General features: G+C 52.8%; 2 protein-coding genes across 2 annotated transcripts; one reads left to right on the forward strand and one right to left on the reverse strand.

The window, feature by feature from the left end:
* Window positions 1-509: 509 nt before the first annotated feature.
* On the reverse strand, window positions 510-9,053 carry Rnaseh1 (ribonuclease H1). The gene is made up of 8 exons (XM_042680838.1): window positions 8,865-9,053; window positions 8,007-8,122; window positions 7,291-7,449; window positions 4,827-4,926; window positions 3,707-3,761; window positions 3,040-3,124; window positions 2,446-2,570; window positions 510-905 (listed from the first exon to the last, which is right to left on the reverse strand). Exons 1-8 carry the CDS (start codon window positions 8,990-8,992, stop codon window positions 819-821), a joined length of 855 nt encoding a protein of 284 aa, XP_042536772.1. The 5' UTR covers window positions 8,993-9,053; the 3' UTR covers window positions 510-818.
* Window positions 9,054-17,424: 8,371 nt separating this feature from the next.
* Rps7 (ribosomal protein S7) lies at window positions 17,425-25,149 on the forward strand. The gene is made up of 7 exons (XM_042680784.1): window positions 17,425-17,518; window positions 17,693-17,790; window positions 18,065-18,136; window positions 20,618-20,761; window positions 21,364-21,428; window positions 24,519-24,669; window positions 25,038-25,149. The coding sequence occupies exons 2-7, from the start codon at window positions 17,716-17,718 to the stop codon at window positions 25,113-25,115; spliced, it is 585 nt and encodes a 194-aa protein (XP_042536718.1). The 5' UTR covers window positions 17,425-17,518; window positions 17,693-17,715; the 3' UTR covers window positions 25,116-25,149.
* The last annotated feature ends 1,326 nt before the right edge of the window (window positions 25,150-26,475 follow it).

Below are 26,475 nucleotides of genomic sequence, written 5' to 3' on the forward strand. Positions count from 1 at the left end.
GCGAGCGGGGTGGGGCGAGGACCAAGGGCAAGGGGCGGGGCGAGTGGCCCAGAGCAGGCGGCTCGGGTGGAAGGGGCGGGGCGAGCGGGGTGGGCCGAGGACCAAGGGCAAGGGGCGGGGCGAGCGGCCCAGAGCTGGCGGCTCAGGTGGAAGGGAAGGGGCGGGGCGAGCGGCCCAGAGCAGGCGGCTCGGGTGGAAGGGGCGGGGCGAGCGGGGTGGGCCGAGGACCAAGGGCAAGGGGCGGGGCGAGCGGCCCAGAGCTGGCGGCTCAGGTGGAAGGGAAGGGGCGGGGCGAGCGGCCCAGAGCAGGCGGCTCGGGTGGAAGGGGCGGGGCGAGCGGCCCAGAGCAGGCGGCTCGGGTGGAAGGGGCGGGGCGAGAGGGCGGGGCGGAGACCAAGGGAATTACAGGCCTCCACAAACACCACTGCTAACATTTTGTCAGGAGGCTGGAACCTCAAACTGAAAGGTAAATGAATACTTTGAGAATACTTCTAGACCTGCTGCCTGCATCTTTTAAAGGATGTTTTATTGATTCCTTAGTAAAATCTAAGCCCAACTCCTTCGGGCCAGATAGCAACAGATAAACCAGAAGAGCATCAAGTCCAGTCTTTCTAAAGCTGAAGTCTCAGGGAACTGCTGAACTGTGCGGCACGCAGTGCCACGTGTGTCACACCAGGTCACATATGTCATCCTGCGTCCTGTCACGCCGTACCACGCCCACAGCGGGAGCGCCCCGTGTGCTGCTCATGGCGGCACTGTGGTAGTCTCGGTGAACGCCAGCAAGCGGAAGCAGCAGCACTGGCCCAGGCTCCCAGAGCTCAGTCTGCACACTGCTTTGCGCCTTCTCTTGCCAATCGGTCAGCTTCCTCATTACCCACAAATCCCGAATGACCAGGAACGTGCATCTGTTAAGATAAAGAAAACATTTTCCTTGTATTGCTCACTTTTACATAAGCAACAAAGGATAGCAGACACACAATCTGTACCTGGGAGAGCTTGCATGCATCAACAGACCCAGCTTCTTTCTGTTGAAATGGAGTCCTGCAGATTTTTCTGCCATGCTGGCCCAGAACCTCGATCCTCCCAACCTCAATCTCCCTTGCAGCTGGGATGACAGGTGTGTGCCATAGTACCCAACTATTGAGAAGTGATCCTGCCCAGGCTGGCCTTGAACGAAGATCCACCTAATCTCAGCCTCCCAAACTGCAAGGATTACCAATGTGCCACTAGCGTCTGATCTGTTCTTTTAAAGACTGGGTCTTGCTATGTTGCCCAGATTGGCTTCAGTCCTCCTGCATCAGCCTCCTGAGTAGGTAGAACCCCAATGCTACTGAGGTTTGAACTCATTCTTACTGGCCTAGCAAGCAGACACATGCACACACTGTACCTCCACAGCACAGCACATGATGTACCCACTGGATGTCCTCACAGGCACTGGACATCCACATATGCACACCCACGGCACATCCACCCAGTGGACGTCCACACCCACAGCACACCTGCCCACTGGACGTCCACACCCACAGCACACCTGCCCACTGGACATCCACACCCACAGCACACCTGCCCACTGGACTCCACACCCACAGCACACCTGCCCACTGGACGTCCACACCCACAGCACACCTGCCCACTGGACTCCACACCCACAGCACACCTGCCCACTGGACGTCCACACCCACAGCACACCCACCCACTGGACGTCCACACCCACAGCACACCTGCCCACTGGACTCCACACCCACAGCACACCCGCCCACTGGACTCCACACCCACAGCACACCTGCCCACTGGACTCCACACCCACAGCACACTCACCCACTGGACTCCACACCCACAGCACACCTGCCCACTGGACTCCACACCCACAGGGAACCTGCCCACTGGACGTCCACACTCACAGCACACCCACTCACTGGACGTCCACACCCACAGCACACCTGCCCACTGGACTCCACACCCACAGCATACCTGCCCACTGGACGTCCACACCCACAGCACACTCACCCACTGGATGTCCACACCCACAGCACACCTGCCCACTGGACTCCACACCCACAGCACACCTGCCCACTGGACTCCACACCCACAGCACACCCGCCCACTGGACGTCCACACCCACAGCACACCCACCCACTGGACTCCACACTCACAGCACACCTGCCCACTGGACGTCCACACCCACAGCACACCTGCCCACTGGACGTCCACACCCACAGCACACCCACCCACTGGACTCCACACCCACAGCACACCTGCCCACTGGACTCCACACCCACAGCACACTCACCCACTGGACTCCACACCCACAGCACACCTGCCCACTGGACTCCACACCCACAGCACACCTGCCCACTGGACGTCCACACCCACAGCACACCCACCCACTGGACTCCACACCCACAGCACACCTGCCCACTGGACTCCACACCCACGCACACTCACCCATTGGATGTCCATGTCCCGGGTGAGCTGCTCCAGAGCCACGAAGTCCTCCTTGTTGATCACGTCCTTGCCCGCACTTGTCCTCCACCCGTTCTTCTTCCAGCCTTGAACCCAGTTCGTTATCCCTGGGAGAGCGGTGCTCACTACATCCACTGAGGCCCTGCAGCCTCTTCCCTGGCAGTGTTCCTCTGCTGAGCTACCAGTCTGGACTCAACGTCTCCAACTGGCCTTACTTGCTGAGGACTTGACACATGCCTGTAATGCCTGTTTCTTCCCTTGCTTTAACAGTGTCAACCCACAGCTCCCAGCCAGAGACCCTTCCCTGGCTTCTCAACCATCCCACAAACTTCTAGGCACACATCCCCAAAAATGCCAGTTCCCGTGATCCGACCCAAGAAACGCACAGTTCCAGGTGCCAACGCAGCCCAGCCACGTGCCTGTGACAGCAGGGCTGGGTGGGACTCAGTGCTGCTCAGCCTCACCTGTACCTGTCCCGGCCTCATCCCCTGCCCCTCCTCCAACACAACCCTGCCACAGGGAGACAGCCTGTTTCTCCCAGTAACCAGAAACGGCAAGAGAAGCCGGAAGGCTCACCATTTATGGTGAACATGCTGTCCGTATACAGAGCCAATCTGCTGATGTTCTGGGCTTTGGCTTGCTCGATGGCTTTGCAGGCCGCCTTGGAAATACAAGTTTACCGTGAGAACTTGTTACCCAGCTGGGACTGATTGACCTCCCACCCAAAACAGCTCTCCTGGGCTGGGAAGGTGGCTCAGTGGTAGAGCGCTTCCCTTGCATGCATGAGGCCCTGGGTTCAATTCCTCAGCACCACATAAGCAAAAAGAAAAAAGCCGGAAGTGGCGCTGTGGCTCAAGTGGTAGAGCGCTAGCCTTGCATGCCTGAGGCCCTGGGTTTCGATTCCTCAGCACCACATAAGCAAAAAGAAAAAAGCTGGAAGTGTTGCTGTAGCTCAAGTGGTAGAGCGCTAGCCTTGAGCTGAAGAGCTGAGGGACAGCACCAAGGCCCAGAGTTCAGAACCCACAACCAGACCCAAAAAAGAAAATTCCTAGTTTTCAGTTTTGTTACTAATGCCAACATGTCTTTGGACTTGAGTATGTCCTCTACACAGAGACAAAGATAAGGGAATATAAAGGTTCTATGCTTACTCAAAGAACACTAAGGATGCTAACTACCCACACAGCTGAAGCTGTGGCCACACATGGTCACGCTGAGTGTGCCACCCACAATACCAGAAACTTACATGGATCTCTGCTCTTTGGTTTGTCTGTCGTCCAGGAAGTCGAATGCCAACATTTCTGTTTGAAAACAGTATAAAACAAGCGGGGGGGGGGGGGGGGGGGGGGGGGGGGGTTGGGAAGGTGGCTCAATGGTAGAGTGCTTGCCTTATATTCATGAGACCCTGGGTTCGATTCCTCAGCACTACATAAGCAAAAAAGCCAGAAGTAGTGCTGTGGCTCAAGTGGTAGAGCACTAGCCTTGAGCTGAAGAGCTAAGGGACAGCACCTGGCCCAGAGTTCAAGCCCAGGACTGGCAAAAGAAAACAAAAGGAAAAGGTAGATTGCAAAGTTATTCTACTCAATAGGTGACAACTACTCGCGTATGTTTTTTATTATAAACATAAAAGCTATGTAAACACATAGTGGTTTAAAGTCCAACCAAGAACACTAAGACTTTGTTAAACACCATATTCTGAGACAGGAAGAACACTACACTAGAAGGCAGAGGTCAAGTTTTCTCTTTATGAGGCGCAACTATATACCCCAGGCTGGCTTTGAACTTGCCACCCCGCTAGAATCGGCTCCCAGTGAATGTGAGTCCTGAGCTAGAGGCAGTGAGGCCATCTGGTATAAAGACTCGTCAGTGGAACCGGGTGCCAGTGGCTCATGCCCATAATCCTAGCTACTCAGGAGGCTGAGATCTGAGGATCACAGTTCAAAGCCAGCCCGGGCTTTGAAAAAAAGTCCATGAGGCTCTTATCTCCAATAAACCACTAGAAAACCAGAAGTGGCGCTGTGGCTCAAGCAGTAGACCGCTCGCCTTGATCCGAAGAGCAGAGGGACAGCACCTAGGCCCAGAGCTCAAGCCCCATGACCAACCAAAAAAACAAAACAAAAAAAAAAAGGCTCATCAGTGGGAAGGAGACTCCTAGGGGTTAGGGTCAGGGACCAATGCTGGGGTTGAGCATCTGACACTGGAGGAAAAAGCAGTTTAGTGCTACCCACGTCAGGCTGCTCTCCCATTGCCCATGCCAAGGCTCGTTACCTTTCAGATCCCCAAATCATCAACCAGTAGGCAGATTCCACCTCATCTTCTCACAAGTGTTATAGAGTGTGACTTGGTTAAACTTGATGCCTACTTACAAAGGATGGCCGGGTCCCCAGTAAACGCCAATTCCTGCCCTCGCTCTCCTGCGCCCATTACTGGAACAACAGCCATCAGTGTACACAACGACATAATCTCCTGGGAGAAGAGCAATGAGAGACGCTGGATAGGCCATGCTAGAACCCGCGCTCATCACCCCAGCCCCCTGCTAAGGCTGTGAGCCATTTCACACCATAGCTGCAGAGAGAAAGCATGTGGAATTCGACACAGGACACAAGCCCTTTCTGCTGTCCACTGCCCAGGCTGGTTACAGGCAAAGGCTGTCATTGTGCAAAGCAAGAGAACTCAACGACAAGAAATGCCACTACACCCCACACCAGGGGTCAGTGGACCGCGATGCTGCCCCTCTCTGTGTGGGGCCTTGGCTCTCGGCACACTGCCCTTCCAGAGAAAGCAGTGTCATCATGATGACTCCCACCCAGGGCCTGTCCTCTGGCAAATACTGCTATCATTTTTCCAGCACAGTTGCTCTGCTGCCATGTGGCTCCTGCACTTACTTCTCTCCAACAGATGCACTAATTAGCACGCCAAGGCCACCCCAGGCAAGGTGGAAAAGGGCTGCTCGCAGGCCCAAGTGGCCAGCTCACTACCTTAAGGGCAGAGGTGCAGGCAAGGCCACACGTACATCCAGAGGAGAGTGGTGAGCTGGACAGAGGCTCAGCAGGACCCTGTGATGAAGGGGAAGGGCTGCACTACAGCGGGGCGCTCAGTGAGGGGCCGTGTGCTGCACGCGGTGGTCAGCGCACTGGGAACAGCTCATCACGGTTCCTCCCATTCCTGCTGGTAAGTCCCCTCCTCCCCAAGACATCTGGGCATGATGATTCACACCTGTAATTCTCACTACTCAGGAGGCTGGGTCTGGGAGGATCGTGGTCCCAGCCAGTCCAGAAAAGTTCTCGAGATTCGATCACAGCACAGAGAAGCTGGGCATGGTGGCACATGCATGTTATCCAAACTACAGGTGGATCCCAGTCCAGGCATAAAGGAAGCAGAATAACCAGCACAAAATAAAAAGGAGAGCAGAAAGCTGGACACAGATGGGTCATGTCCGGAATTGGAAAGCCAGAAGTGGATTATGGTTCAAGAGGTATGTGCCAGTCTTGATCAAAAAAGCTAAGGCCAGGCGCTGGTGGCTCACGCCTGTAATCCTAGCTACTCAGGAGGCTGAGATCTGAGGATCGCGGTTCAAAGCCAGCCCGGGCAGGAGAGACCGTGAGACTCCTATCTCCAATAAACCACCAGAAAACCGGAAGTGGCGCTGTAGCTCAAGTGGTAGAGCGCTCGCTTTGAGCTGAAGAGCTGAGGGACAGCGCCCAGGCCCAGAATTCAAGCCCCACAACCGACAAAAAAAAAAAAAAAAAAGCTAAGGACGCCAGGTGCTGGTGGCTCACGCCTATAATCTAGCTATTCAGGAGGCTGAGAGATCTGAAGGTCACAGTCCAAAGCCAGCTGGGGCAGAAAAGTCCCCATGAGACTCTTTTTTTTCGGTTGGTCATGGGACTTGAACTCTGGGCCTGGGCGCTGTCCCTCAGCTCTTCAGTTCAAGGCTAGTGCTCTGCCACTTGAGCTACAGCGCCACTTCCGGTTTTCTGGTGGTTTATTGGAGAGAAGAGTTTCAAGGACTGCCGGGCGCTGGTGGCTCACGCCTGTAATCCTAGCTACTCAGGAGGCTGAGATCTGAGGATTGCAGTTCAAAGCCAGCCCGGGCAGGAGACACCGTGAGACTCCTATCTCCAATAAACCGCCAGAAAACCGGAAGTGGCGCTGTAGCTCAAGTGGTAGAGCGCTCGCCTTGAGCTGAAGAGCTGAGGGACAGCACCCAGGCCCAGAGTTCAAGCCCCACGACTGACAAAAAAAAAAAAGAGTTTCAAGGACTTTCCTACCCGGGCTGGCTTTGAACCATGATCCAGATCTCAGCCTCCTGAGTAGCTAGGATTACAGGCATGAGCCACCAGCGCCCAGCTTCCTATGAAACTCTTATCTCCAATTAACCACTCAAAAACCAGAAGTGGAGGTTTGGCTCAAAGTAGTATATCACTAGCCTTGAGCAAAAGAGCTCAGGGATGGTGCTCAAGCCCTGAGTTCAAGCCTCATAAACAAGCAAAGAAAATGCTGAGAGAGAGCTCAAGGCTCTGAGTTCAAGCCCCATTACTGCTCCCCACCAAAGCAACTAGTAAATTTAAAAAAAAAAAGATACAGTACTTTTCGTTTGTGAAACATCTACATATACATACATATTCAATTTCCAAAGAACATCAGAAAAGTTAGTAATTCTGTACTACTTTATCAACTATAAAAGTGATATTAGGGTTATCTAAATAACCATTACAGAAAAGAATGAGGACAAAGAACAGCTCAAATTACTCCCATTTGAAAATTCGGAATAATACTTCTATGACATTTTCATAATGTCATATTAAAATTTTAAGGCTCACGACATACCCATATAAGAAAATGTGTCTTTGCTAATGACAGGTGTCACTTCTGAGCTCTGTCTTTTATGCTTTGCACACGGCTCTATACTTTCATCTTCATCCAGAGGTTCCCGAAGTCGCTTGCTGGCCTCCACCTGTGGCTCATGTTCACGTGTATTTTTCTGGTCTAAAAAAAAGTAAGAGTCTAATCATGAGCCAGAAACAACATGAAATGCTCAATTGAGAGCCAAGAGTTCTGTTAAGTTCTGTGGGCAGAAAAAGGTAAACAAGAGCATAAGGCCCCGAGTTCAAGCCCCAGTACCAGCACAAAAAAGGGGTAGAGGGATATAGTGTGAAATCAGCTGCAGCAGGAATATAGAAGGGTCATGTTCTAGGCATGTGCCCAGGCAGGAAACAGGAACATACCACAAAAATAATCAAGGCAAAAACAGGCCAGGAATGTGGTTCAGCAGTAGAGCATCTGCCTAGAAAGCATGAGACTAAGTTCAAAGCCAGTACTACAAAGAAGAGTGAAGGAAATTAGGCTCTACTGAGAAGACTGGCACTTCTAAACACAAAACAGATCTGAGCTTTAGTGTGTTTCTGCCACTGCTACTGACTACCCTTTACTCAGGAAAAGGGATGGGGTTACACCCTCTTCTCTGTACACCTCCGCTGACGATGACATCTGGGGCAGAAAAGGCTTTGAATGGGTTAAGATCCACAGAGATGGCAGGTGAGTACCTTCTGAACCACCAGGGCTTGCAGAGTTTCTGACAAAGGCCCAGGCTTCATCTTCTGTGGCAAATTTCTTAAATCTGGCAGCAGGAAATCGGTCCACTTGTTCACGACACTCGTTCCTGGAAAAGTGTGCCCATCATTTCTCTCCTCTCTCTATCCCTTTTTAAACAGGTTAACAAACTGAAATTGTCTTAGCTTTAGAATACTGTTACAAAGGATAGGCTTCCATTCCTTGGGGTAAAAGGTCGGCCTCATTCTAGCTTTATGTTAGCTGTTTCCTGCTACACATGTGCAGCCAGTACATGGAGGCTTTCCTCAAACTCAAAGCGCCTTCAAATGTAGTCACTGAACAAAGTGTTAAGTATTCATCATTTTATGGCAGCAAAAGGGTTAGGATCTGAGAGGCTTCTCCTCAACAGTGGCTGTCCCGTGCTGAGGGTCTCAAGGCCTGCTCCCGCCAGTTCTCTGCCCGGTGACCTTCGAGACCACAGTAACCAACCACGAGCACCCCCACCCCACGTCCGTGGATCCGGGCTTCTGAGAATGTCTGCATGTCAACACGCAGGGCGGCAATGACAGGTATCTCGAGCTCCCGCTGCAACTTGGCTGACACGGAAAACCTGAACATCCCGGCCGGGAGCCCTTCCACGGTCACGAAGGCTCGAAGGACGACCCAGGCCGGCCGCGCACAGACCACGCGCGCGCAGACTCGCCCGGCGCCGGCGGAGGGGGCGGGGCGGGGCGGGGGGCGAGGACGGCCGCCGAGCCGGGCTCCCCCGGGACGGCGGGGACGGCGGGGACTCGGGCGGGGACTCGGGCGGGGACAGCACGGCCGCCCGCCCAGCCGGCCCCCGCACTCACCAGCTCAGGAAGACCCCGGTGCGGCGGCCCCTCCGGACCGCGTAGAACATGGCGAGCCCGTAACAGCCCCGGCCGCAGCCCACGGCGGACACGGCGACCGTGCGAGCCAGCGGCGGCAGCCAGCGCATCGCTCACCAGGCCTCAGGGGGCCGCATCCCGGCTCCGGGCCATGCCCGTGCGCCGGAAGCACAGGGCCCACTTCCGGGGTCGGCGCCGAGAGATGACGCGCGGGGCGGGGCCTGCCGCGGGGCGGGGCCTGCCGCGGGGCGGGGCCTGCCGCGGGGCGGGGCCTGCCGCGGGGCGGGGCCTCGCAGGACAAGCCCTAGTTCAAGCCTAGTCCTGGCTGCTTACACCAAAGCTATGCACAGTTACTAAGTGAGCAAATCAACTCAACATATGCCTCTCACAAGAAGCACAGGGCTGGGAAGGTGGCTCTCTTGTGCCCAGATAAGGATCCCCAGAGACCACCAAGGAGCCGAGCCTGGACTCACACCGTCCCGGGCAGCGGATCGGAGTTGAGAGCCTCCACCTTCCTCTGGCAGGGTTTTTAGATGTGTTTTAGGGACTTCTCTGCGTCATGGCAACACTTAACAAATCAGATCACACTGCCAGAAAATCATAATTCTAAAAGATGATTGGCATCACCAGTGGCGGGAACTGACCAGGGACTGAGGATTGGCTGGTTCACGGGGTTGATGCTCTTGGAAATGACTGGCTACTTTGATGGGGGGGCGGAGGGGGGGGGGAAGGATGGGATGGGAAGGGGAAACAAAGGAGGAGGCTACAATGCTTGATAAAAAATGTACTCATTATCTTGCCCATGTAACTGTAACCCCTCTGTACAGTATTTTCACACACAAAAAAAAAAATGAAGAAAAAAATGAGAAAAAAAAATGATTGGCTAAAGCAGATGGTCTGAGCTGCAACCCAGTGGTCTTTAACTTGCAGGAACATCTAGAACTTTGGGTTTTTCCTGTTATCTGCTGATTAGCTGGAGTTAGGGGAATTTACCTTGGAGGGTTGTTCCTGGAATTTGGGCTCAAGGGGATCAAGGGGTGTTGCTGACACATTTCCCAGACAAAATGGAATCCAAACCTAAAATTGCTATATTTTGTTCAGGCTTCACAGTGGTAGAGTGCTTGCCACACATGCATGAGGCCCTGGGTTCGATTCCTCAGCACCACATAAACAAAAAGCCAGAAGTAGCTCTATGGCTCAAGTGGCAGAGTGCTAGCCTTGAACAAAAGAAGCTCAGAGAGGGACAGTGCCCAGGCCCTGAGTTCAGGCCCAGGACCGACAAAAAAAAAAAGTAGAGATGGCAACAACGTGAAGAAAGGTTCAACATCCTTAGCCATAAAAGAAATACAAATCAAAATGACACAAATTCCATGTCATCCTCAATCACAATGACAACCAAGAAAACAACAAAAACGGGTGAAGATAGGGGTAGAACGGGATCCTTAGATCATCAGGTTGACGGTGATAGATCAAGGCCAGAAGGACGGATATCACAGTATTATGCTCACTTTTGGTCCTCAGCTCCACCCAGACCTGAGCCTCCCATCCCTGGAGTTCCCACCTTACAGCCAGCCATTCCCTCTCTCCTCCCAATCCACCTGGGTTCCCATCTACTTCCAACCCACAGATGCTCCTGCTACCTGGATAGGGACAGGTGCCATGTGCTCCCTCTTGGGGGACATAGGGCTCCTCTAATAAACCTTGTAATCATCTTTCTCGTGTGCCTGCCTGCCTCCACGTGGTCCCCTGGGATGGATGTGTGGGACTCTTCAATCTCATGTTTGATTATATGTGTGTGTACATTTATACACATATATATACATGAATTATTGAAAATAGCATAGTGAAACTCACCAATAGCAGGTGCAGGTTTGTGAAGTTTCCCTTTAAAAATGGGACTCAAGCTGGGCCCCAGTGGCTCACACCTGTCATCCTAGCTACTCAGGAGGCTGAGTTCTGATCATCATTCAGAGCCAGCCCAGGCAGCAAAGTCCTTGAGACTCTTATCTCCAATTAACCACCAGAAAACTGGAAGTGGTGCTGTGTCTCAAGTGGTAGAACGCTAGCCTTGAGCTGAAGAGTTGAGGGGCAGTGCTCAGGCCCAGAGTTCAAGCCGCAGGACCGATAAAAAAAAAAAAATAGGGACTCAGCCAGGTACTGGTGGCTCATGCCTGTCATCCTAGCTACTCTGGAAGCTGAGACAGAATTGTGGTTCAAAGCCAGCCCAGGCAGGAAAGTCCATGAGACTCTCTCTCTCCAGCTAACCCCCAGAAAACCAGAAGTGGTGCTGTGATTCAAAGTGGTAGAGCACTAGCCTTGAGTGATAAAATTCAAGGAGAGCATCCAGGCCATGAGTTCAAACATCACAACTGACAATTGTTAGCATTATCCCCACTTCTGGCCCTTAGCACCATCCAGCCCTGAACTCCTCCCAGGCCTAGTGTTCTGGCCTTATAGCTGCCCCCCCCCCCCCCCCCCCCCCGCAACCCAGACCCACCTGAGCACCCACCTACCTCACTTCCTGCCCCTCCTGCTACCTGGATAGGGATGGATGCCCTGTGCTCCCTCTCCTGGGAAGTATGGCCCCTCTGATAACCCTTACAATGATCTTTCTCCTCTGCCTGCCTGCCGCCGCGTGGGCCCCTGGGAAGGACATGAAGGATCCTTTCAACAATAAAAATATACATAAATAAATAAATGTAGGAACTTCACTTAGGGTCTTTGACTTTGATCACAGAATAAGAATTTCTGGACAAAGCCGGGTGCTGGTGGGTCATGCCTGTGATCCTAGCTACTCAGGAGGCTGAGATCTGAGGATCGTGGTTCAAAGCCAGCCCGGGCAGGAGAGACCGTGAGACTCCTATCTCCAATAAACCACCAGAAAACCGGAAGTGACGCTGTAGCTCAAGTGGTAGAGCGCTCGCCTTGAGCTGAAGAGCTGAGGGACAGCGCCCAGGCCCAGAGTTCAAGTCCCACGACCAACAAAAAAAAAAGAATTTCTGGACAAGTCACAATGGTAAAGAGAACTTAGTGGAGCTTTATTGAGTAAGTAAGCAAGCAAGCAGACAGACAAAAAGCCAGACAGACAAGCAGAAAGGAAAGGGCACCGTTTAACAGAGTGTGGATGCTCTGGAGGGAGACAGACAGGCAGCTCCTTGGCTGGTAGAAGTATTTATATGGTAAAGGCGGGGGGGGGGGGGGGGGGGGGTGTCGTATGCAAAGACGGGTGTTTTATCTTTGCTCTAATCACTCCTGGTGTTACACTTTCTGAGTTTCTGGATGTTTGGGGAATTCCTTCCAGGTAAGAATGCATCCTAAAAAAAAAAAAAAAAGAATGTATCCTGCCACAAAACAGATCATTCTCCTTGATAGAAGGTAGTCATACTGTTACCAGCATTTTAGGTCGGAGGCTGCTTAAGTTTTGGGGAGCATTTCTCTCAGGAAGACGTACACCCTTCCAGACAAATGTTCGTTCTTGGGTGAAAAGGAGTACATGGTGTCCTCTGTCTTTGCAGCAGGCCGTGCCTGTGTGTTCTAATGCCATGGTTCTGAGGTCCCTTTACCAAGCCTCATTTCCCAATTTATCCTGCCTCATTTTCCCCTAGGTGACTTCAGTCCCTTCATCTTCAGGGACGTAGATGAATATCTCCTGCATTTGCTGTAATCTGACCATACCTCATTTTCCCCTAGCCTATCCTGCTTCAAAACAGAAACTGTTTAAAGGGGTGAGCTAGGAGCTGGGAAGGTGGCTCAGTGGTAGAGTGCATGAGGCCCTGGGTTTGATTCCTCAATACCACCTAAGTAGAAAAAGCTGGAAATGGCGCTGTGGCTCAAGTGGTAGAATAAAATAAAATGAAGGGGAGTGCTAAAAAAGTATTCTAGATGGGGAGAACATGATGAAAATGCATTATATACATATGTTAATTGTTCAAATAAATCCCTTTTTCAACTGAAGAAGGGTGTTAAAATAACCCACTGAGGACATCAAATGCACTCAAACGTCCTTCAGTGCCGATGCCAGGAATTACCCGGTGCTGAAGCTTGGTGCAGTGTACCTTGAGGAGGATAGCCAGGATGAGGTAGCAGGAAATTTAGAAAAGTGTATCAGACACCAACCCAAGACAGGAGCTGAGATAGAACCAATAAATAAGTCCAAAAATCACTGGAATGAACAGCCAACTGTTCACAAATGTAAAGACCTGCTCTTTCCATAATTCTTTCTCTTTACACTCCCTTCTCTTTTGTTTTTGTTCTGCCAGGCTTGGGGCTTGAACTCAGGGCCTGAGCACTGTCCCTGAGCTGCTTTTTGCTCAAGCACTCTACCACTCAAGCCACATTCCCAGCCCCTCCCTTCTCTTTTCAGTGTTGCCTGAAATCTACTACCTCAGAGGAGTAGCTGAAAAGAGAGAAGAGAAAATGCCTGGCTTTGTAACTCTGGGAACTGGGAATATTTAAACAGACCCTAAAAGAACGGACACTCATAGTATAAAACCCTCTGATGGGTTTTATCAAAACAGGATAATTGGGAAGTTCCTAGACAACCGTACATCAAGACCATTTGTGGCCTCCAGTAACTCCTTCCCCATCCCAGTTAAAGGACACAAAATCCTGAAAAGCAGACCAGCTATGCTACCACCAGCTGATGTCTTGTCAGAAGGTGCTGCTAGCTCAGTCCCCTTCCTCTCAAACCCTCATTTATCTTTGTACACATAATAAATCTCTCCTGGCTTCTACCTGTGCTTCCTTTGTGGATTACTTGGAAATTAATTTTGTCTTTATCCTAAGTTCCCAGAGAGTGAGCTTGGAAAATTGAGTGGAGCGTTCTCCTCTTCTATAGGGATCCCACCTTTTCTGAATACTCTCCCAGTGGCTCTCTCTAAAATGTTCCCTTGCAGCCCTGCAGGATTAATGGAGTACTGTGCCCATGGTGTTTTAACTGCAGTCCTCTGGAGGCTGTGTGCTTGTGTTGGGACACTACTTAGCGATGCGCCCCACAGGGGAGTGTGCACGGATGTGATCCTGATGCAGCACACCTGTGCTCTTCTCAGTGAGCACTTGTCAAGCGGCTGTGTGTGTGTGTGTGTGTGTGTGTGTGTGTGTGTATGTTTTCCTGAGGATCAAACGCACAGCCTTGTAAAAGGTAGTTAAGGCCAGGCACCAGTGGCTCACCCCTATAATCCTTGCTACTCTGGAGGCCTAGATTTGAGTATAGAGGTTCAAAGCCAGCTGAGGCAGAAAAGTCCCCATGAGGTAGAAGAGCTATGCCTCAAAGTAATAGAGCACTACCATTGAGCAACAGAGCTCAAGGACAGCACCCAGGCCCTGAGTTCAAGCCCAACAACCAAGAAAAATAAACAGATAAAACTTTGGTTTTAGCTTCAAGCATGGCTAGGCAGTAACTCTACCCCCAAAGCTACCTCCCAGTCCTGCATGTGTTACTTTTCTTTTTCTTTCTCTCTTTTTTTTTTTGGTTGGTTGTGGGGCCTGAACTCTGGGCCTCGGTGTGCTGTTCCTCCGCTCTTCAATTCAAGACTAGCGCTCTGCCACTTGAGCCACAGTGCCACTTCCAGGTTTTTCTGCTTATGTGGTGCTGAGGAATTGAACCCAGGGCCTCATGCATGCAAGGCAAGCACTCTGCCACTGAGCCACCTTCCAGCCCCCTGCATGTGTTACTTTTTAATAAAATATATTGAAAAGTAACTCTGCACATTGAATAGCAATGCCTGAGTGATCATCTTCCATTTGCTGGCAGGTCTGATGCTTGAAGATTAAGAGCTGTGTACAGGAAATGACACCTGAGCCCCACAGGACGGCCTCTGACTCTGCCCCCAGTAAACAGGGCTTCATCTTTATTCCAAGCTGGTACTGGGTAGTAAGGTGATCACAGTAACACCAGGCCTGAGAGAAAGGATCTTCCAGAAGGTCAGTATGTTAATACTTGATAAAGCTGATAGGACTGTCAATCACCTCCGGTGCAAGGACTCATCACTGACTTTCCCGTCACTTGATGATGACAGTTTAGGATCTGGAGGAAAAGGGTGACTTTGAAACTGGTCTGACCTCTGGCTCTAGGCATCTCAGGTGCTGAGGGGATGCAGCCAGCACGAGGCTTTCTTAATGGTACTGTAACACACCACAGGTGTCGTTTAACAGGTCCAGGCCTTGGAATACAACTGCCCACTCTCCACCTAGCAGTGTTGTTTTGGACCAGGTGCCACAGGCCTCTGAGTCCCTCCAAGATGGCCCTGTACACACTGTAATGAAGTGCCTTTGCATAGAAAGCAACCTTTGTTCGCTGCTACTGCGGTTCCTTGCTTCATCTGGCTCACTCCTTGCTCTAGACCAGCATCACTAGAGGGCTCATCAGAAACAGAAGGGACCAGACCTCTGGCGATAGACTGGACACTCCTCTCAAAAAGCATGGGCTAAATTGTAACACATGCTGTTAGAAGGTGGAGCCTCCGGTGGGTGACTGGGAAGTGAGCTAGGACCCTGGTGATGGGATTACTGCCCTTAGGGAGGAGGTGCCAGAAAGCCAAGGGAAGAAACTGCACAAAGACCTGGAACTAAACAGCAGGGCGGACATGCACCAGACCATCAGAAGTCACACTGACCTTGACCCTCTGGGCTGCACAACTATGAGAAATGAATTTTTATTCTTTGCAAGCTATCCACTCTGTACTCACTTAGCAGAGTAGCTCCTTTGACAAGAGACAGACCCCAGCCCAGAAACTGAGAAGTAGGATCTGCAATTTATACCCAGTGTCAGGCTGCTGGAGGAAGTGGGCATCTGGAAAAGATGTCAGGCCACCAGGGAAGAACAGGCTGCTGCCAAGAAAGACCATGTCTCTATCAACAACACCAACTGAGTCAACCATTCCTTGAGTGCACTGGCCTAAAACGGTTCAAATGGGCAAGACAAGCTATGTGCTACAACCCTGCTCACTACAAGTTCTTTTACCCCGCCTATAAAGGCTCTGTTACAAGCAAACTCAGTGCAACCTCTGTGATACTGACCAGTGAGTTCACCCAGGAGTGTTCCCCAATAAACTTTCCCATCAATCTTTTTGTTCCTCTCTGCATGGTCCTTTTCTGGCCTAAAACCTTACACCCATGTGATAGATTTGTACGCCAAACGCGAGAGTCTTAAATTTAGATACCATTTAGGAAACAAGTTAACCCTCTTAAAACTGTAAGATTAAACTGAGGATCCTAAAGGCTGGATGACCGGACCTAGGGATAACAATATTCGTTCTATAAACTAATGATGTTTATCAGGCTTTCAAGAACTATCAGCGGTGGGGCTGGGAAGGTGGCTCAGTGGTAGAGCGCTTGCCTTGCATGCATGAGGCCCTGGGTTCGATTCCTCAGCACCACATAAGCAGAAAAAGCTGGAAGTGGCGCTGTGGCTCACGTGGTAGAGCGCTAGCCTTGAGCTGTGGGACAGCGCTCAGGCCCAGAGTTCAAGACCCACGACCGACAAAAAAACAGAACTATCCCCTGCTCTAACAATGATGGAAAGGAACCGCAGGGACCGGAACAAGAGGTCTGTGCATTGTTTTAGCACAGAAATGGAGGACAGCGGTGGTATGCTCGGGACACCGCCGAAAACCAGCTTTACAGCCGTGGGTGGGGTCGGGGGGAAGCGCGGGGAGGGCGGGGGGCGCGGGGGGGCGCGGGGGGCGCGGGGGAGCGCGGGGAGGGCGCGGGGGAGCGCGGGGAGGGCGGGGGAGCGCGGGGAGGGCGGGGGAGCGCGGGGGAGGGCGGGGGGCGCGGGGGAGGGCGGGGGAGCGCGGGGGGCGCGGGGAGGGCGGGGGAGCGCGGGGGGCGCGGGGGAGCGCGGGGGGCGCGGGGAGGGCGGGGGGCGCGGGGAGGGCGGGGGAGGGCGGGGGGCGCGGGGGAGGGCGGGGGAGCGCGGGGGGCGCGGGGGGAGCGCGGGGGGCGCGGGGGAGCGCGGGGGGCGCGGGGGAGCGCGGGGGGCGCGGGGGGCGCGGGGAGGGCGGGGGAGGGCGGGGGGCGCGGGGGAGGGCGGGGGGCGCGGGGGAGGGCGGGGGGCGCGGGGGAGGGCGGGGGGCGCGGGGGGCGCGGGGGAGGGCGGGGGCGCGGGGAGGGCGGGGGAGCGCGGGGGGCGCGGGGAGGGCGGGGGAGGGCGGGGGGGAGCGCGGGGAGGGCGGGGGGCGGGGGGGGCGGGCGGGGGAGGGCGGGGGGGCGCGGGGAGCGCGGGGGAGCGCGGGGGGGGGGGGCGGGGGAGCGCGGCCCGGCCCCGGAGAAAGGCGCCCCACCGCCCTCCGCAGCGGCGGCTCCGTGCGTCTCCTCTGCAGTCACACTGGCGGCAACACTCAAAGGCCGAACTACCGGCTGGGACTCAGGGACGCGGAAACTCAGCAGCCCGCGCCGCGCCGGGGTCGCTGCGCCGGAACTCCCAGACGCCGGCCTCTAGGGGCGACGGGGGTCGGTAAGACCGAACACTCGTTCCCCGGAGCTACTTCCGGGGACGCTCTGGGCTCCCGACCGCCTCTCAGTGGTCCCCGGGTTCCCGCCCCTCGGCTCGAGCTGTCTCCGCCCCTTCCTCCGCCTGCGGGATCTGACGAGCTCTCGCGATACCCGGGCCTCTTCCTCACCCGGCTCTGCTCACGGTAGGCTCGCGGCCTGCGTCTCCCCCGCGTTTTTCCGCCGGTTTGGAGGGGAAAGGGTCCGTGGGGTCTCCGGGGGCGGCGGGGCCCGCGCCGGGGGTGGGATGCGGCCGATGGTCGGGGCTGCGCCCGCCGATGGCGCCGGCCCGCTGACCGGCCGCACGCTCTGCCCCCCAGCACCAGGCCCCCAGCACCAGGCCATGTTCAGCTCGAGCGCCAAGATCGTGAAGCCCAATGGCGAGAAGCCGGACGAGTTCGAGTCGGGCATCTCCCAGGTGCGCGGCCGGCCGGGCCCGGGAGGCGGGCGGCGGGGAGGAGGGAGGGGGGTCCCCGGCCCGGGAGGAGGGAGGGGAGCGGGGAGAGGAGCGGGGAGGAGGGGTCCCCGGCCCGGGAGGCGGGCGGCGGGGAGGAGGGAGGGGGGTCCCCGGCCCGGGAGGAGGGAGGGTAGGACGGAAGGGAGCGGGGGGGGGGGGGGTCCCCGGCCCGGGAGGAGGCCAGGGCGCCCGGGGAATCAGCCCCGGGCCCGCGCCCACGCTGTGCCGCCCGCAGGCGCTGCTCGAGCTGGAGATGAACTCGGACCTCAAGGCCCAGCTACGCGAGCTCAACATCACGGCGGCCAAGGTGAGCGGGCTGCGCGGGCGCCCTCGGCCCAGGACGCGGCCGGAGCCCCCGTAGTGCGGGGCGGTGCTGGGCGCCTTGGCGCTACCTAGGTTTTAACCCGGGAGACGTGGGGGGTCCGCACATGTGGCAGGCCCGGGACGAGGGACTGACTCCGGACCCTGGTCCTGTCCCTGGGTTGAAACTTAGGCCATGGAGTTATTCCTCCTCCCCACCGAAAGAGATTTGGCATTTAGGATCTGGACGCAGTCTCTTAGTTACGCCACTCAAGAGTTGATGCTCTACCCCTTAAGCCACAGCTCTACCTCTTTGCCTTCCGTGGCAGATTGGAGATTAAATTCCTCAGATCTCACCCTTTTGAGTAGTTAAGATTACAGATGTGAGCCATCAGCCCGGCCTTGAAGTTTTTAGCCTCAAGCCTTTGGTGAAAAGCCCCTAAGTAAGCAGAGGGTTACTAGCTGTTATCTTGGGTTGCAAAGATGCACACAGTGTTAGGTTTATGTGTCTTGTCTGTCTGGCATGCAGTGGGGCAAGGCAGCTTGAGAAATTGTATTCTCCCATTTTCTCTTGCCAACCACCGTCTCAGACCAGGTAAGTTCCAAAGGCCTTGTTGCACCTTTTGGTTATGGGAAGGCACACCTGGTGGAGGCTTGCCAGAAGTCTCATGGTCATAAGTAGTATGGTATGCACATATTGGGTCTCACCTAATCCTAGTCACTTTCTTTTTTTTTTTTTTGTCGGTCGTCATTGTCTTGAACTCTGGGCCTTGGCGCTGTCCCTCAGCTCAAGGCGAGCGCTCTACCACTTGAGCTACAGCGCCACTTCCGGTTTTCTAGTGGTTTATTGGAGATGGGAGACTCACGGTCTTTCCTGCTTGGGCTGGCTTTGAACCGCGATTTTCAGATCTCAGCCTCCTGAGTAGCTAGGATTACAGGAGTGAGCCACCGGCGCCCGTCCTTCCTGCTCACTTTCTAAAGGCTCGAGGTCCAAAAGCTATAGTGAAAGATTTAAGTTCCCACTGCTCATAGTGGCGAAGAGAAAAAGCCTTATTGAAGTATAGCCAAGTTTTTTTTTTTTTTTCAGTTTTTTATTTTTTAATAATTACTTTGAGCTGGGCGCCAGTGGCTCACGCCTGTAATCCTAGCTACTCAGGAGGCTGAGATCTGAGGATCTCGGTTCAAAGCCAGTCCGGGCAGGAAAGTCCATAAGACTTTTTGTTTTGTTTTTGTCGGTCATGGGGTTGAACTCTGGGCCTGGGTGTTGTCCCTTAGGTCTTCAGCTCAAGGCTAGCATTCTACCACTTGAGCCACAGCACCACTTCCAGCTTTTTCTGCTTATGTGGTGCTGAGGAATTGAACCCAGTGTCTCATGCATGCAAGGCAAGCACTCTACCACTGAGCCACCTTCCCAGCCCCCATAAGACTTTTTATCTCCAATAAGCCACCAGAAAACTGGAAGTGGCGCTGTGGCTCAAGTGGTAGAACGCTGGCCTTGAGCTGAAGAGCGCAGGGACAGCACCCAGGCCCAGAGTTCAAGCCCCAGGACCGACCCAAAAAAAAAGTATTTTGGCCGGTCACGTGGTTTGAACTCAAGGCCCGGGCACTGCCCCTCAACTTTTGCGTTCAAGGTTAGTAGTGCTCTACCACTTGGTGCCACAGTACCATTTCTAGTTTTCTGGTGGTTAATTGGAGACGAGAGTCCCAGACGAGCTGGCCTTGAGCCAAGATCCTCAGATTTCTGGCCTCTTAAGTAGGTAGGATGACAGCCATGAGCCATCAGTGTCCAGCTGGTAATTTTTGGTGCTGGGGCCTGGGCACAGTTGTTTTTTTTTTTTTTTGTCGGTCGTGGGGCTTGAACTCTGGGCCTGGGCGCTGTCCCTCAGCTCTTCAGCTCAAGGCGAGTGCTCTACCACTTGAGCTACAGCGCCACTTCCGGTTTTCTGGTGGTTTATTGGAGATAGGAGTCTCACGGTCTCTCCTGCCCGGGCTGGCTTTGAACCATGATCCTCAGATCTCAGCCTCCTGAGTAGCTAGGATTACAGGCGTGAGCCACCAGCGCCCAGCGGTGGGCACAGTTTTGCTCAAGGCCAGCACTCATCATTTGAGCTACAGCACCAGTTCTGGATTTTTTGTCAGTTGGTGGGAGATAAGAATGTCAGGTTTCTGGCCAGGCATTGGTGTCTCACTCAAGTGGTGTAGAGCTCTAGCGTGAGCAAAAACTCAGGGATAGCATCCAGGCTTGGGTTCAAGCCCCAGGACCCAGTGTACACATGCACACAAAATCTCACTGCCTGCCTAGGTTGGCTTTGTACCACAGTCCTCAGGTTTAGCTTCCTGAATAGCTAGGCTTACAGGTCTGAATGCTGGGCACCGGGCTTTGCAGAGTAATTTACCATTAGTACAGAAATTGAGTAGTATAAACAGGACTGTGCTTGGATTAGGAAGAATGAAGATAAGAGCTTTAAAATGGAATTTCTTTCTTTAGGAAATTGAAGTTGGCGGTGGTCGGAAAGCTATCATTATTTTTGTTCCAGTTCCTCAGCTGAAATCTTTCCAGAAAATCCAAGTCCGGTTAGTTCGTGAATTGGAGAAAAAGTTCAGCGGGAAGCATGTTGTCTTCATTGCCCAGGTGTGTATTCTGTCCTGGGTTCAGTGCAATGTCTTTGCATTTGGGCCCGTTTTAGTTGAGTTATTGAAACAGTCCTGTTACCGTCCCAGTGCTAGCTAGGAAAGGTTGTTTGCTTTCAGCATTGAGGCCGAGCACTGAAGTGTGTAAAGTGACAGGGTGGGTATTTGCAATTGTTGAGGAGCTCTGGTGTTTGTAGTGCCCGGTGGTCTGTGTGGACAATGCTTCTGAATAGCAGTCCCTGGTCTTCGGCTGGTGTCGTCCACGGAGACTGGAGCAACACTAAGGAAGCTTGTAGGGAAGAGAGCAAAGTTGGGACATGGTGAGGCTTTGCAGAGTGAAGTCAGGACTTAGGGGAACATAGGGAGCCTGTTCAGCATCAAGTCCATGGGTGCATATGCAGGTAGTGGGTGTTGAGCGTGGAAACAAATGTCTTGGGCTTTTTAGCATTGTAATAGAGGTCTTCTGAATGGATTGGGAAGTGCTTTATAGAAAGTTCTCAGTGAGTGGTTTGGTTTTAAAGTAATCCATCTTTTACAGCATTTTGCCTACTTCAGGTTTTGGTGTGTGTGTGCATTTTGCTATATAATGTTTTTTGTTTACAGAGGAGAATTCTGCCCAAGCCAACCAGAAAAAGCCGGACAAAAAATAAGCAGAAGCGTCCCAGAAGGTGAGTGTTTTAGCAGCCTCAAAAATGCCTGCCCAAGGGGCTGGGAACGTGGCTCAGTGCAGTGATAGAGCGCTTGCCTTGCATGCCTGAGGCCCTGGGTTCGATTGTCCAGCACCACATAAGCAAAAAGAAAAAAGCCGAAAGTGGTGCTGTGGCTCAAGTGGTAGAGCACTAGCCTTGAGCTGAAGAGCTCTGAGGGACCAGGCCCAGAGTTCATGGCCCACAACCGGACCCCCTCCCCCCCTTAGAAAAAAAATGCCTGCCCAGGCTAGGTGCCGGTGGCTCACACCTGTAATCCTAGCTACTCAGGAGGCTGAGATCTGAGGATCACATTCAAAGCCAGCCTGGGCAGGAAAGTCTGTGAGACTCTTACCTCCAATAAACCACTAGAAAACAGGAAGTGGCGCTGTGGCTCAAGCGGTAGAATGCTGGCCTTGAGCTGAAGAGGGCAGGGACAGTGCCCAAGCCCAGAGTTCAAGCCCCACGACCAAAAGAAAAAAAAATGCCTTCCCAGGTGGTTCTTGGTTAGCATTGTACCATGCTATGCTGGTCAGATTTGTGATTGACATTTGCTTCCCTCTTGGCAGTTGCAGTACATGTTTCAGGATTTGTGCATGCTTACAGGCAGCTGTACAGTGAAATAGTGGTTGCCCAGAGGATGATTCTTCTCATTCTTTGGGGAAAGCATGAAATGAAGAAAAATCTGTATGAAGTTCTTGTTCTGGTAAAAAGCATCTGAGAGTTCGTGGAGGTCATGCTTTTTTTTGTTGTTGTTCTGGGTTAGAGGTAAAATTTAAGATGGGTTTTCCTGGTGCTATTAAGCAAGGTGTCTGGTGGAATTCATGGCTAGAGGCCTTTTTAACGAGGCTTATTTTTTTTTTTTGGTCTGGTCATGGGACCTGAGCTCTGGGCCTGGGTGCTGTCCCTCACTCTTCAGCTCAAGGCTAGCGCTCTACCACTTGAGCCACAACGCCACTTCCAGCTTCTTTTTCTGCTTATGTGGTGCTGAGGAATCGAACCCGGGGCCTAATGCATGCAAGGCAAGCACTCTACCACTGAGCCACCTTCTCAGCCCTTGAACTAGGCTTTCTGTGGTATTGTTGGACCTTCAAAACTCCTTAAGTCGGGCTGGGAAGGTGGCTCAGTGGTAGAGTGCTTGCCTTGCATGCATGAGGCCCTGGGTTCAATTCCTCAGCATCACATACATAGAAAAAGCCGGGAGTGGCGCTGTGGCTCAAGTGGTACAGCACTAGCGTTGAGCTCTGAAGAGCTGAGGGACAATGCCCAGGCCCAGAGTTCAGGCCCACAACTGCCAAAAAAAAAACCAAAACTCCTTAAGTGTGTAAGTATTGTTACTTCTGGTTATTAGTGGACAATTGAACCCAAGTCTTGGAGAATTTGCTCATTTTGGCTAATACAAACTTCAGGGCTATGGGAGTGGCCTAGAAACTGAGCCCTGAGCCTCCCTGAGGATTTGTAGGTCTGTTTCTAAGGCTGGTCAGGAATCCAGTGAGGAGCATTATCCTGGGCTTGACCCAAGCCTGCAGTCTTGATGTGTCCTTGTCCAGGAAGCACCGTTTAACACCAGCCTACACCTAAGGCCATCTCTTATGGGTTGGATGATTCTGCTCTTTTCCAGTTTGATTTCCTGCTTTCCAATATTTTCAGTTCTGGACATACTCAGTGTTTGGAAACTGGACAAGATTCCAAGAACAGCTTTGATTGTGTTACAGTTTTTAAAAATTTTTATTGTAAGGATCCTGTACAGAGGGTTACAGTTATATGAGTAAGGTAATGAGTACATTTCCTATTGAACATTCTGTTACAGTTTTATACATATACACACATGTATTTTTTGTGTGTGTTATGGTCCTGGGTTTGAACTTAGTGCCTGAGCTTTTTTCGTTCAAGGCTGGTGCTCTACAATTTGAGCCACAGCTTCACTTCTGGCGTTTTGATGGCTAATGGGAGATAGGGTTTTGTGGCTTTTCTTTTCCTGGCTTGCTTCAAACTGATCCTCAGTTCTCAGCTTCCTGAGTAGCTGAGATTTATAGGCACGAACCACTGGCATTGGCCTTTATAGTTTAAAGTAATTGGTAGACGTACCTTTGCTTGTGATTAATGGGTAGAAGCAAGCATCCTCTGATGGGCCCCCTGGCAGGCAGTAAAGTGTCGGAAGTGAATCTCTGGCTTACTGTCTCACTGGAGGGGCTGGAGTGCTTCACTAGCACTGCTGGGTGGGGGGTGAGCTGAACATGGTATGCACGCCACGGGGTTGTGAGTAAGAACCAGACAAGTAACCGTGACTTCACTCAGTGTGGAAGTGGAGCCTGGATCTCGTGTCTGGTACACCAAGAGCACCCTAGCCCTTAGGATCTATGGGTGGTCCCTGACTTAGGTTACTGCCACCACACTCCAGTGTGGACTTGAGATGCCTTCAGGAGAGCCATCCTTGGAGTTCTGAGTGAATCTTTTCCGAAGTGCGTCCAGTGTGGTCCCCTGTGGGGCTGGGCAGCATGCTGCCCCTCTGAGCTCTGCTGGTGAGCCTGTGGTGCCTGACTGCGGTGGCTGCTGTTCGGTGCATGTTCACTTCCTGTGTTGTCTGCTTGTGGTTGGGCTCCTCCAGGACAGTCCTGGCAGTGTGCATACTGGGCTGAGTCCTGCTTAGGCAGAGCCCTGGGCAGAGCAGCTCCTTGGGGGTAGAGTGGTGAGTTGTTGGCTGGAGTCGTGAAGGAGATGTGTCGGCATGGAGAGCTGGTGGAGGCAGCGTTGGTATTTCAGATTACTTGTGACAGTGCATGGTTTTGGATTGTAAAGAGGTTATTGCATGGATTCACTTTAGAAATAGTGTGAAAATGGTGTGTAAGTCTCTGCTGACCACTTCTGTGACCAGCACAGAGACAGCCAAGTGGTCAGGTTTAACATGGATGAAACTTTAGGAAAAGAAACTGCTAAGCTCACTCAAAGGCCCAGCTGCTGGTTTGGAGACAGTGGTCAGGTGCTGTCAGGGTCTGGGCTTGCCTTTTCTGCTGTGACTCACGGGTGGGTGGAGGCCCTGCTGTGCCGCTCACTTGTCCCTGCTTCCTCAAGCCGCACTCTGACCGCTGTGCACGACGCCATCCTGGAGGACTTGGTCTTCCCCAGCGAGATTGTAGGCAAGAGGATCCGGGTGAAGCTGGACGGCAGCCGGCTCATCAAGGTCCATCTGGACCGAGCGCAGCAGAACAACGTGGAGCACAAGGTAACAGGCTGCGGGGTGGCGCCGCACACACGGTGAGGAAGTCGGGCTCACCTCCTGGGCCTCACCTACAGGGGACGTTTTAGAAGAGACACAGAGGACGGCTGCATGTTGCGAAGCCAGGTTGGGTGGTGTGTTTGACCCTGAGAGGAGTTGATGGCGGCAGCCCCTTGGGCTCTGTGTGTCTGTGGGAGCAGCTTGGGGGTAGGGATAAGCTGCTCCAGCCCTTGGGCTGTGGGAGCAGCTTGGGGGTGGGATAAGCTGCTCCAGCCCTTGGGTGAACCAGGCCCCATGCCATCACAACACGCTCACTGGGCTGCAGGGGACACTTCTGTGTATCTTTTGGTGACGAATTCTTTCTTTTCTCGTAGGTTGAAACGTTTTCTGGTGTGTATAAGAAGCTCACGGGCAAGGATGTTAATTTTGAATTCCCAGAGTTTCAGTTGTAAAGAAAGATGACTAAATAAAGTATAATTCATAGTATTGGGTTTTAGGTATCTTTCTCGACCTGCTAGTGGCATGGGTGTGTGATCAGTGGCCTCGGGCGGCTGGAGGTGGGCAGAGGGGCCTGCTCTATGCTGGCATCTCGAAGCGCTGCACTACTATTTCCATGCAGCTTGGCTTTAGAGAAATACTTGCACTTTCTTGGTTTTTTTGTGTGTGATTTAAGGGCACCTGAAGTTCCCTGTCTTGTTTTTTTCTTGGTGTGGACTCTTAAGGCTTCTTTGTTTCTTGGGCAGATGTTACACCAATTAGCGACACCCTACTCTCTTCTGCAGGTTGGGCCTCAATTTTGCCTAGATTGGCCTTAGACATGGTTCTCTGACCTACATCTCCCTTGCATCTGTGATTACAGGTGTGAATTAACACACCTGAGTTCGTTTATTGAACTCATCTGAACTTTCTTGGCTATTGAGCGGAGATCCATGTCCCTGTTTTTTCCTTTTGTAGTTTGGATTACAGACATGTACCACCATACCCTGCCCTCTGCCTTACCCATTTTCAGTTCTGATCAGTAGCCTTAAATGTGACCAAGATCTCCTTTTTTTCTTTTTTTGGTCTGTTGTGGGGCCTGAACTTTGGGTCTGTGTTCTGTCCCTCAGCTGTTCAGCTCAAAGTGAGTGCTGTACCACTTGAGCCACAGCAACACTTCTGGCCTTTTCTGCTTATGTGGTGCTGAGGAATCGAACCCAGGGCCTCATGCATGCAAGGTAAGCACTCTACCACTGAGCCACCTTCCCAGCCCCATCTTGCTTTTTTAAAATATGCCAGTCCTGGGACTTGATGTCTATCTGGGCTCTGTCCCTCCAACCACAGCTCCACTCACAGCTTTTTGGTGGTTAGTTGAAGAGACCATGGACATTCCAGTCTGGGCTGCCTTTGAGCTAGGATCCATGCATAGCTAGGATTATATACATGCACCACTGACACCCAAGTAATAAACCCCAGAATTTTATCCCTCATCTCACAGAACTGGAACTTCACCCAGTGAACCAACAATTCTACTCTTATTCCCTAGAGTCATGTAGGGATTTTGTGTTTTGATGAGAGGCCTGAAAACTTCCTGTGTACAGGGGCTGTAGCCACGTAGCACTATGTTGTTTTTCTTTCAGTCTATGTGGAGTGGAAATGGGTCAGTAGTCAGTCCAGTTCTTCGTTTCTAACCCGTAGATGAAGTTGTGTCAATAGTAACTGAGGACATGGAGCAGTGGCTGCCCTCTTCTGACCCCAGGTCGTGGTGGGTGTTTGGGTAGGGATTCAATGACCTTGAAAAGTGCTATTCTAGAGACACCAAAGGAGAGGTGGCAG

Source organism: Dipodomys spectabilis, unplaced genomic scaffold, assembly GCF_019054845.1.
Source record: "Dipodomys spectabilis isolate Male_0828 unplaced genomic scaffold, ASM1905484v1 ptg000066l, whole genome shotgun sequence".
NCBI lineage: Eukaryota > Metazoa > Chordata > Mammalia > Rodentia > Heteromyidae > Dipodomys > Dipodomys spectabilis.

Coding starts and splice junctions, on each gene's coding strand:
- Rps7 (XM_042680784.1), top strand. CDS start 17,716: ATGTTCAGCTCGAGCGCCAAGATCGTGAAGCCCAATGGCGAGAAGCCG. Junction 20,762..21,363: donor ATGTTGTCTTCATTGCCCAG/GTGTGTATTCTG, acceptor TTTTGTTTACAG/AGGAGAATTCTGCCCAAGCC. Junction 24,670..25,037: donor AGAACAACGTGGAGCACAAG/GTAACAGGCTGC, acceptor CTTTTCTCGTAG/GTTGAAACGTTTTCTGGTGT.
- Rnaseh1 (XM_042680838.1), bottom strand. CDS start 8,992: ATGCGCTGGCTGCCGCCGCTGGCTCGCACGGTCGCCGTGTCCGCCGTG. Junction 4,927..7,290: donor AGACACATTTTCTTATATGG/GTATGTCGTGAG, acceptor CTCTTCTCCCAG/GAGATTATGTCGTTGTGTAC. Junction 3,762..4,826: donor TGGGGACCCGGCCATCCTTT/GTAAGTAGGCAT, acceptor GTTTTCAAACAG/AAATGTTGGCATTCGACTTC.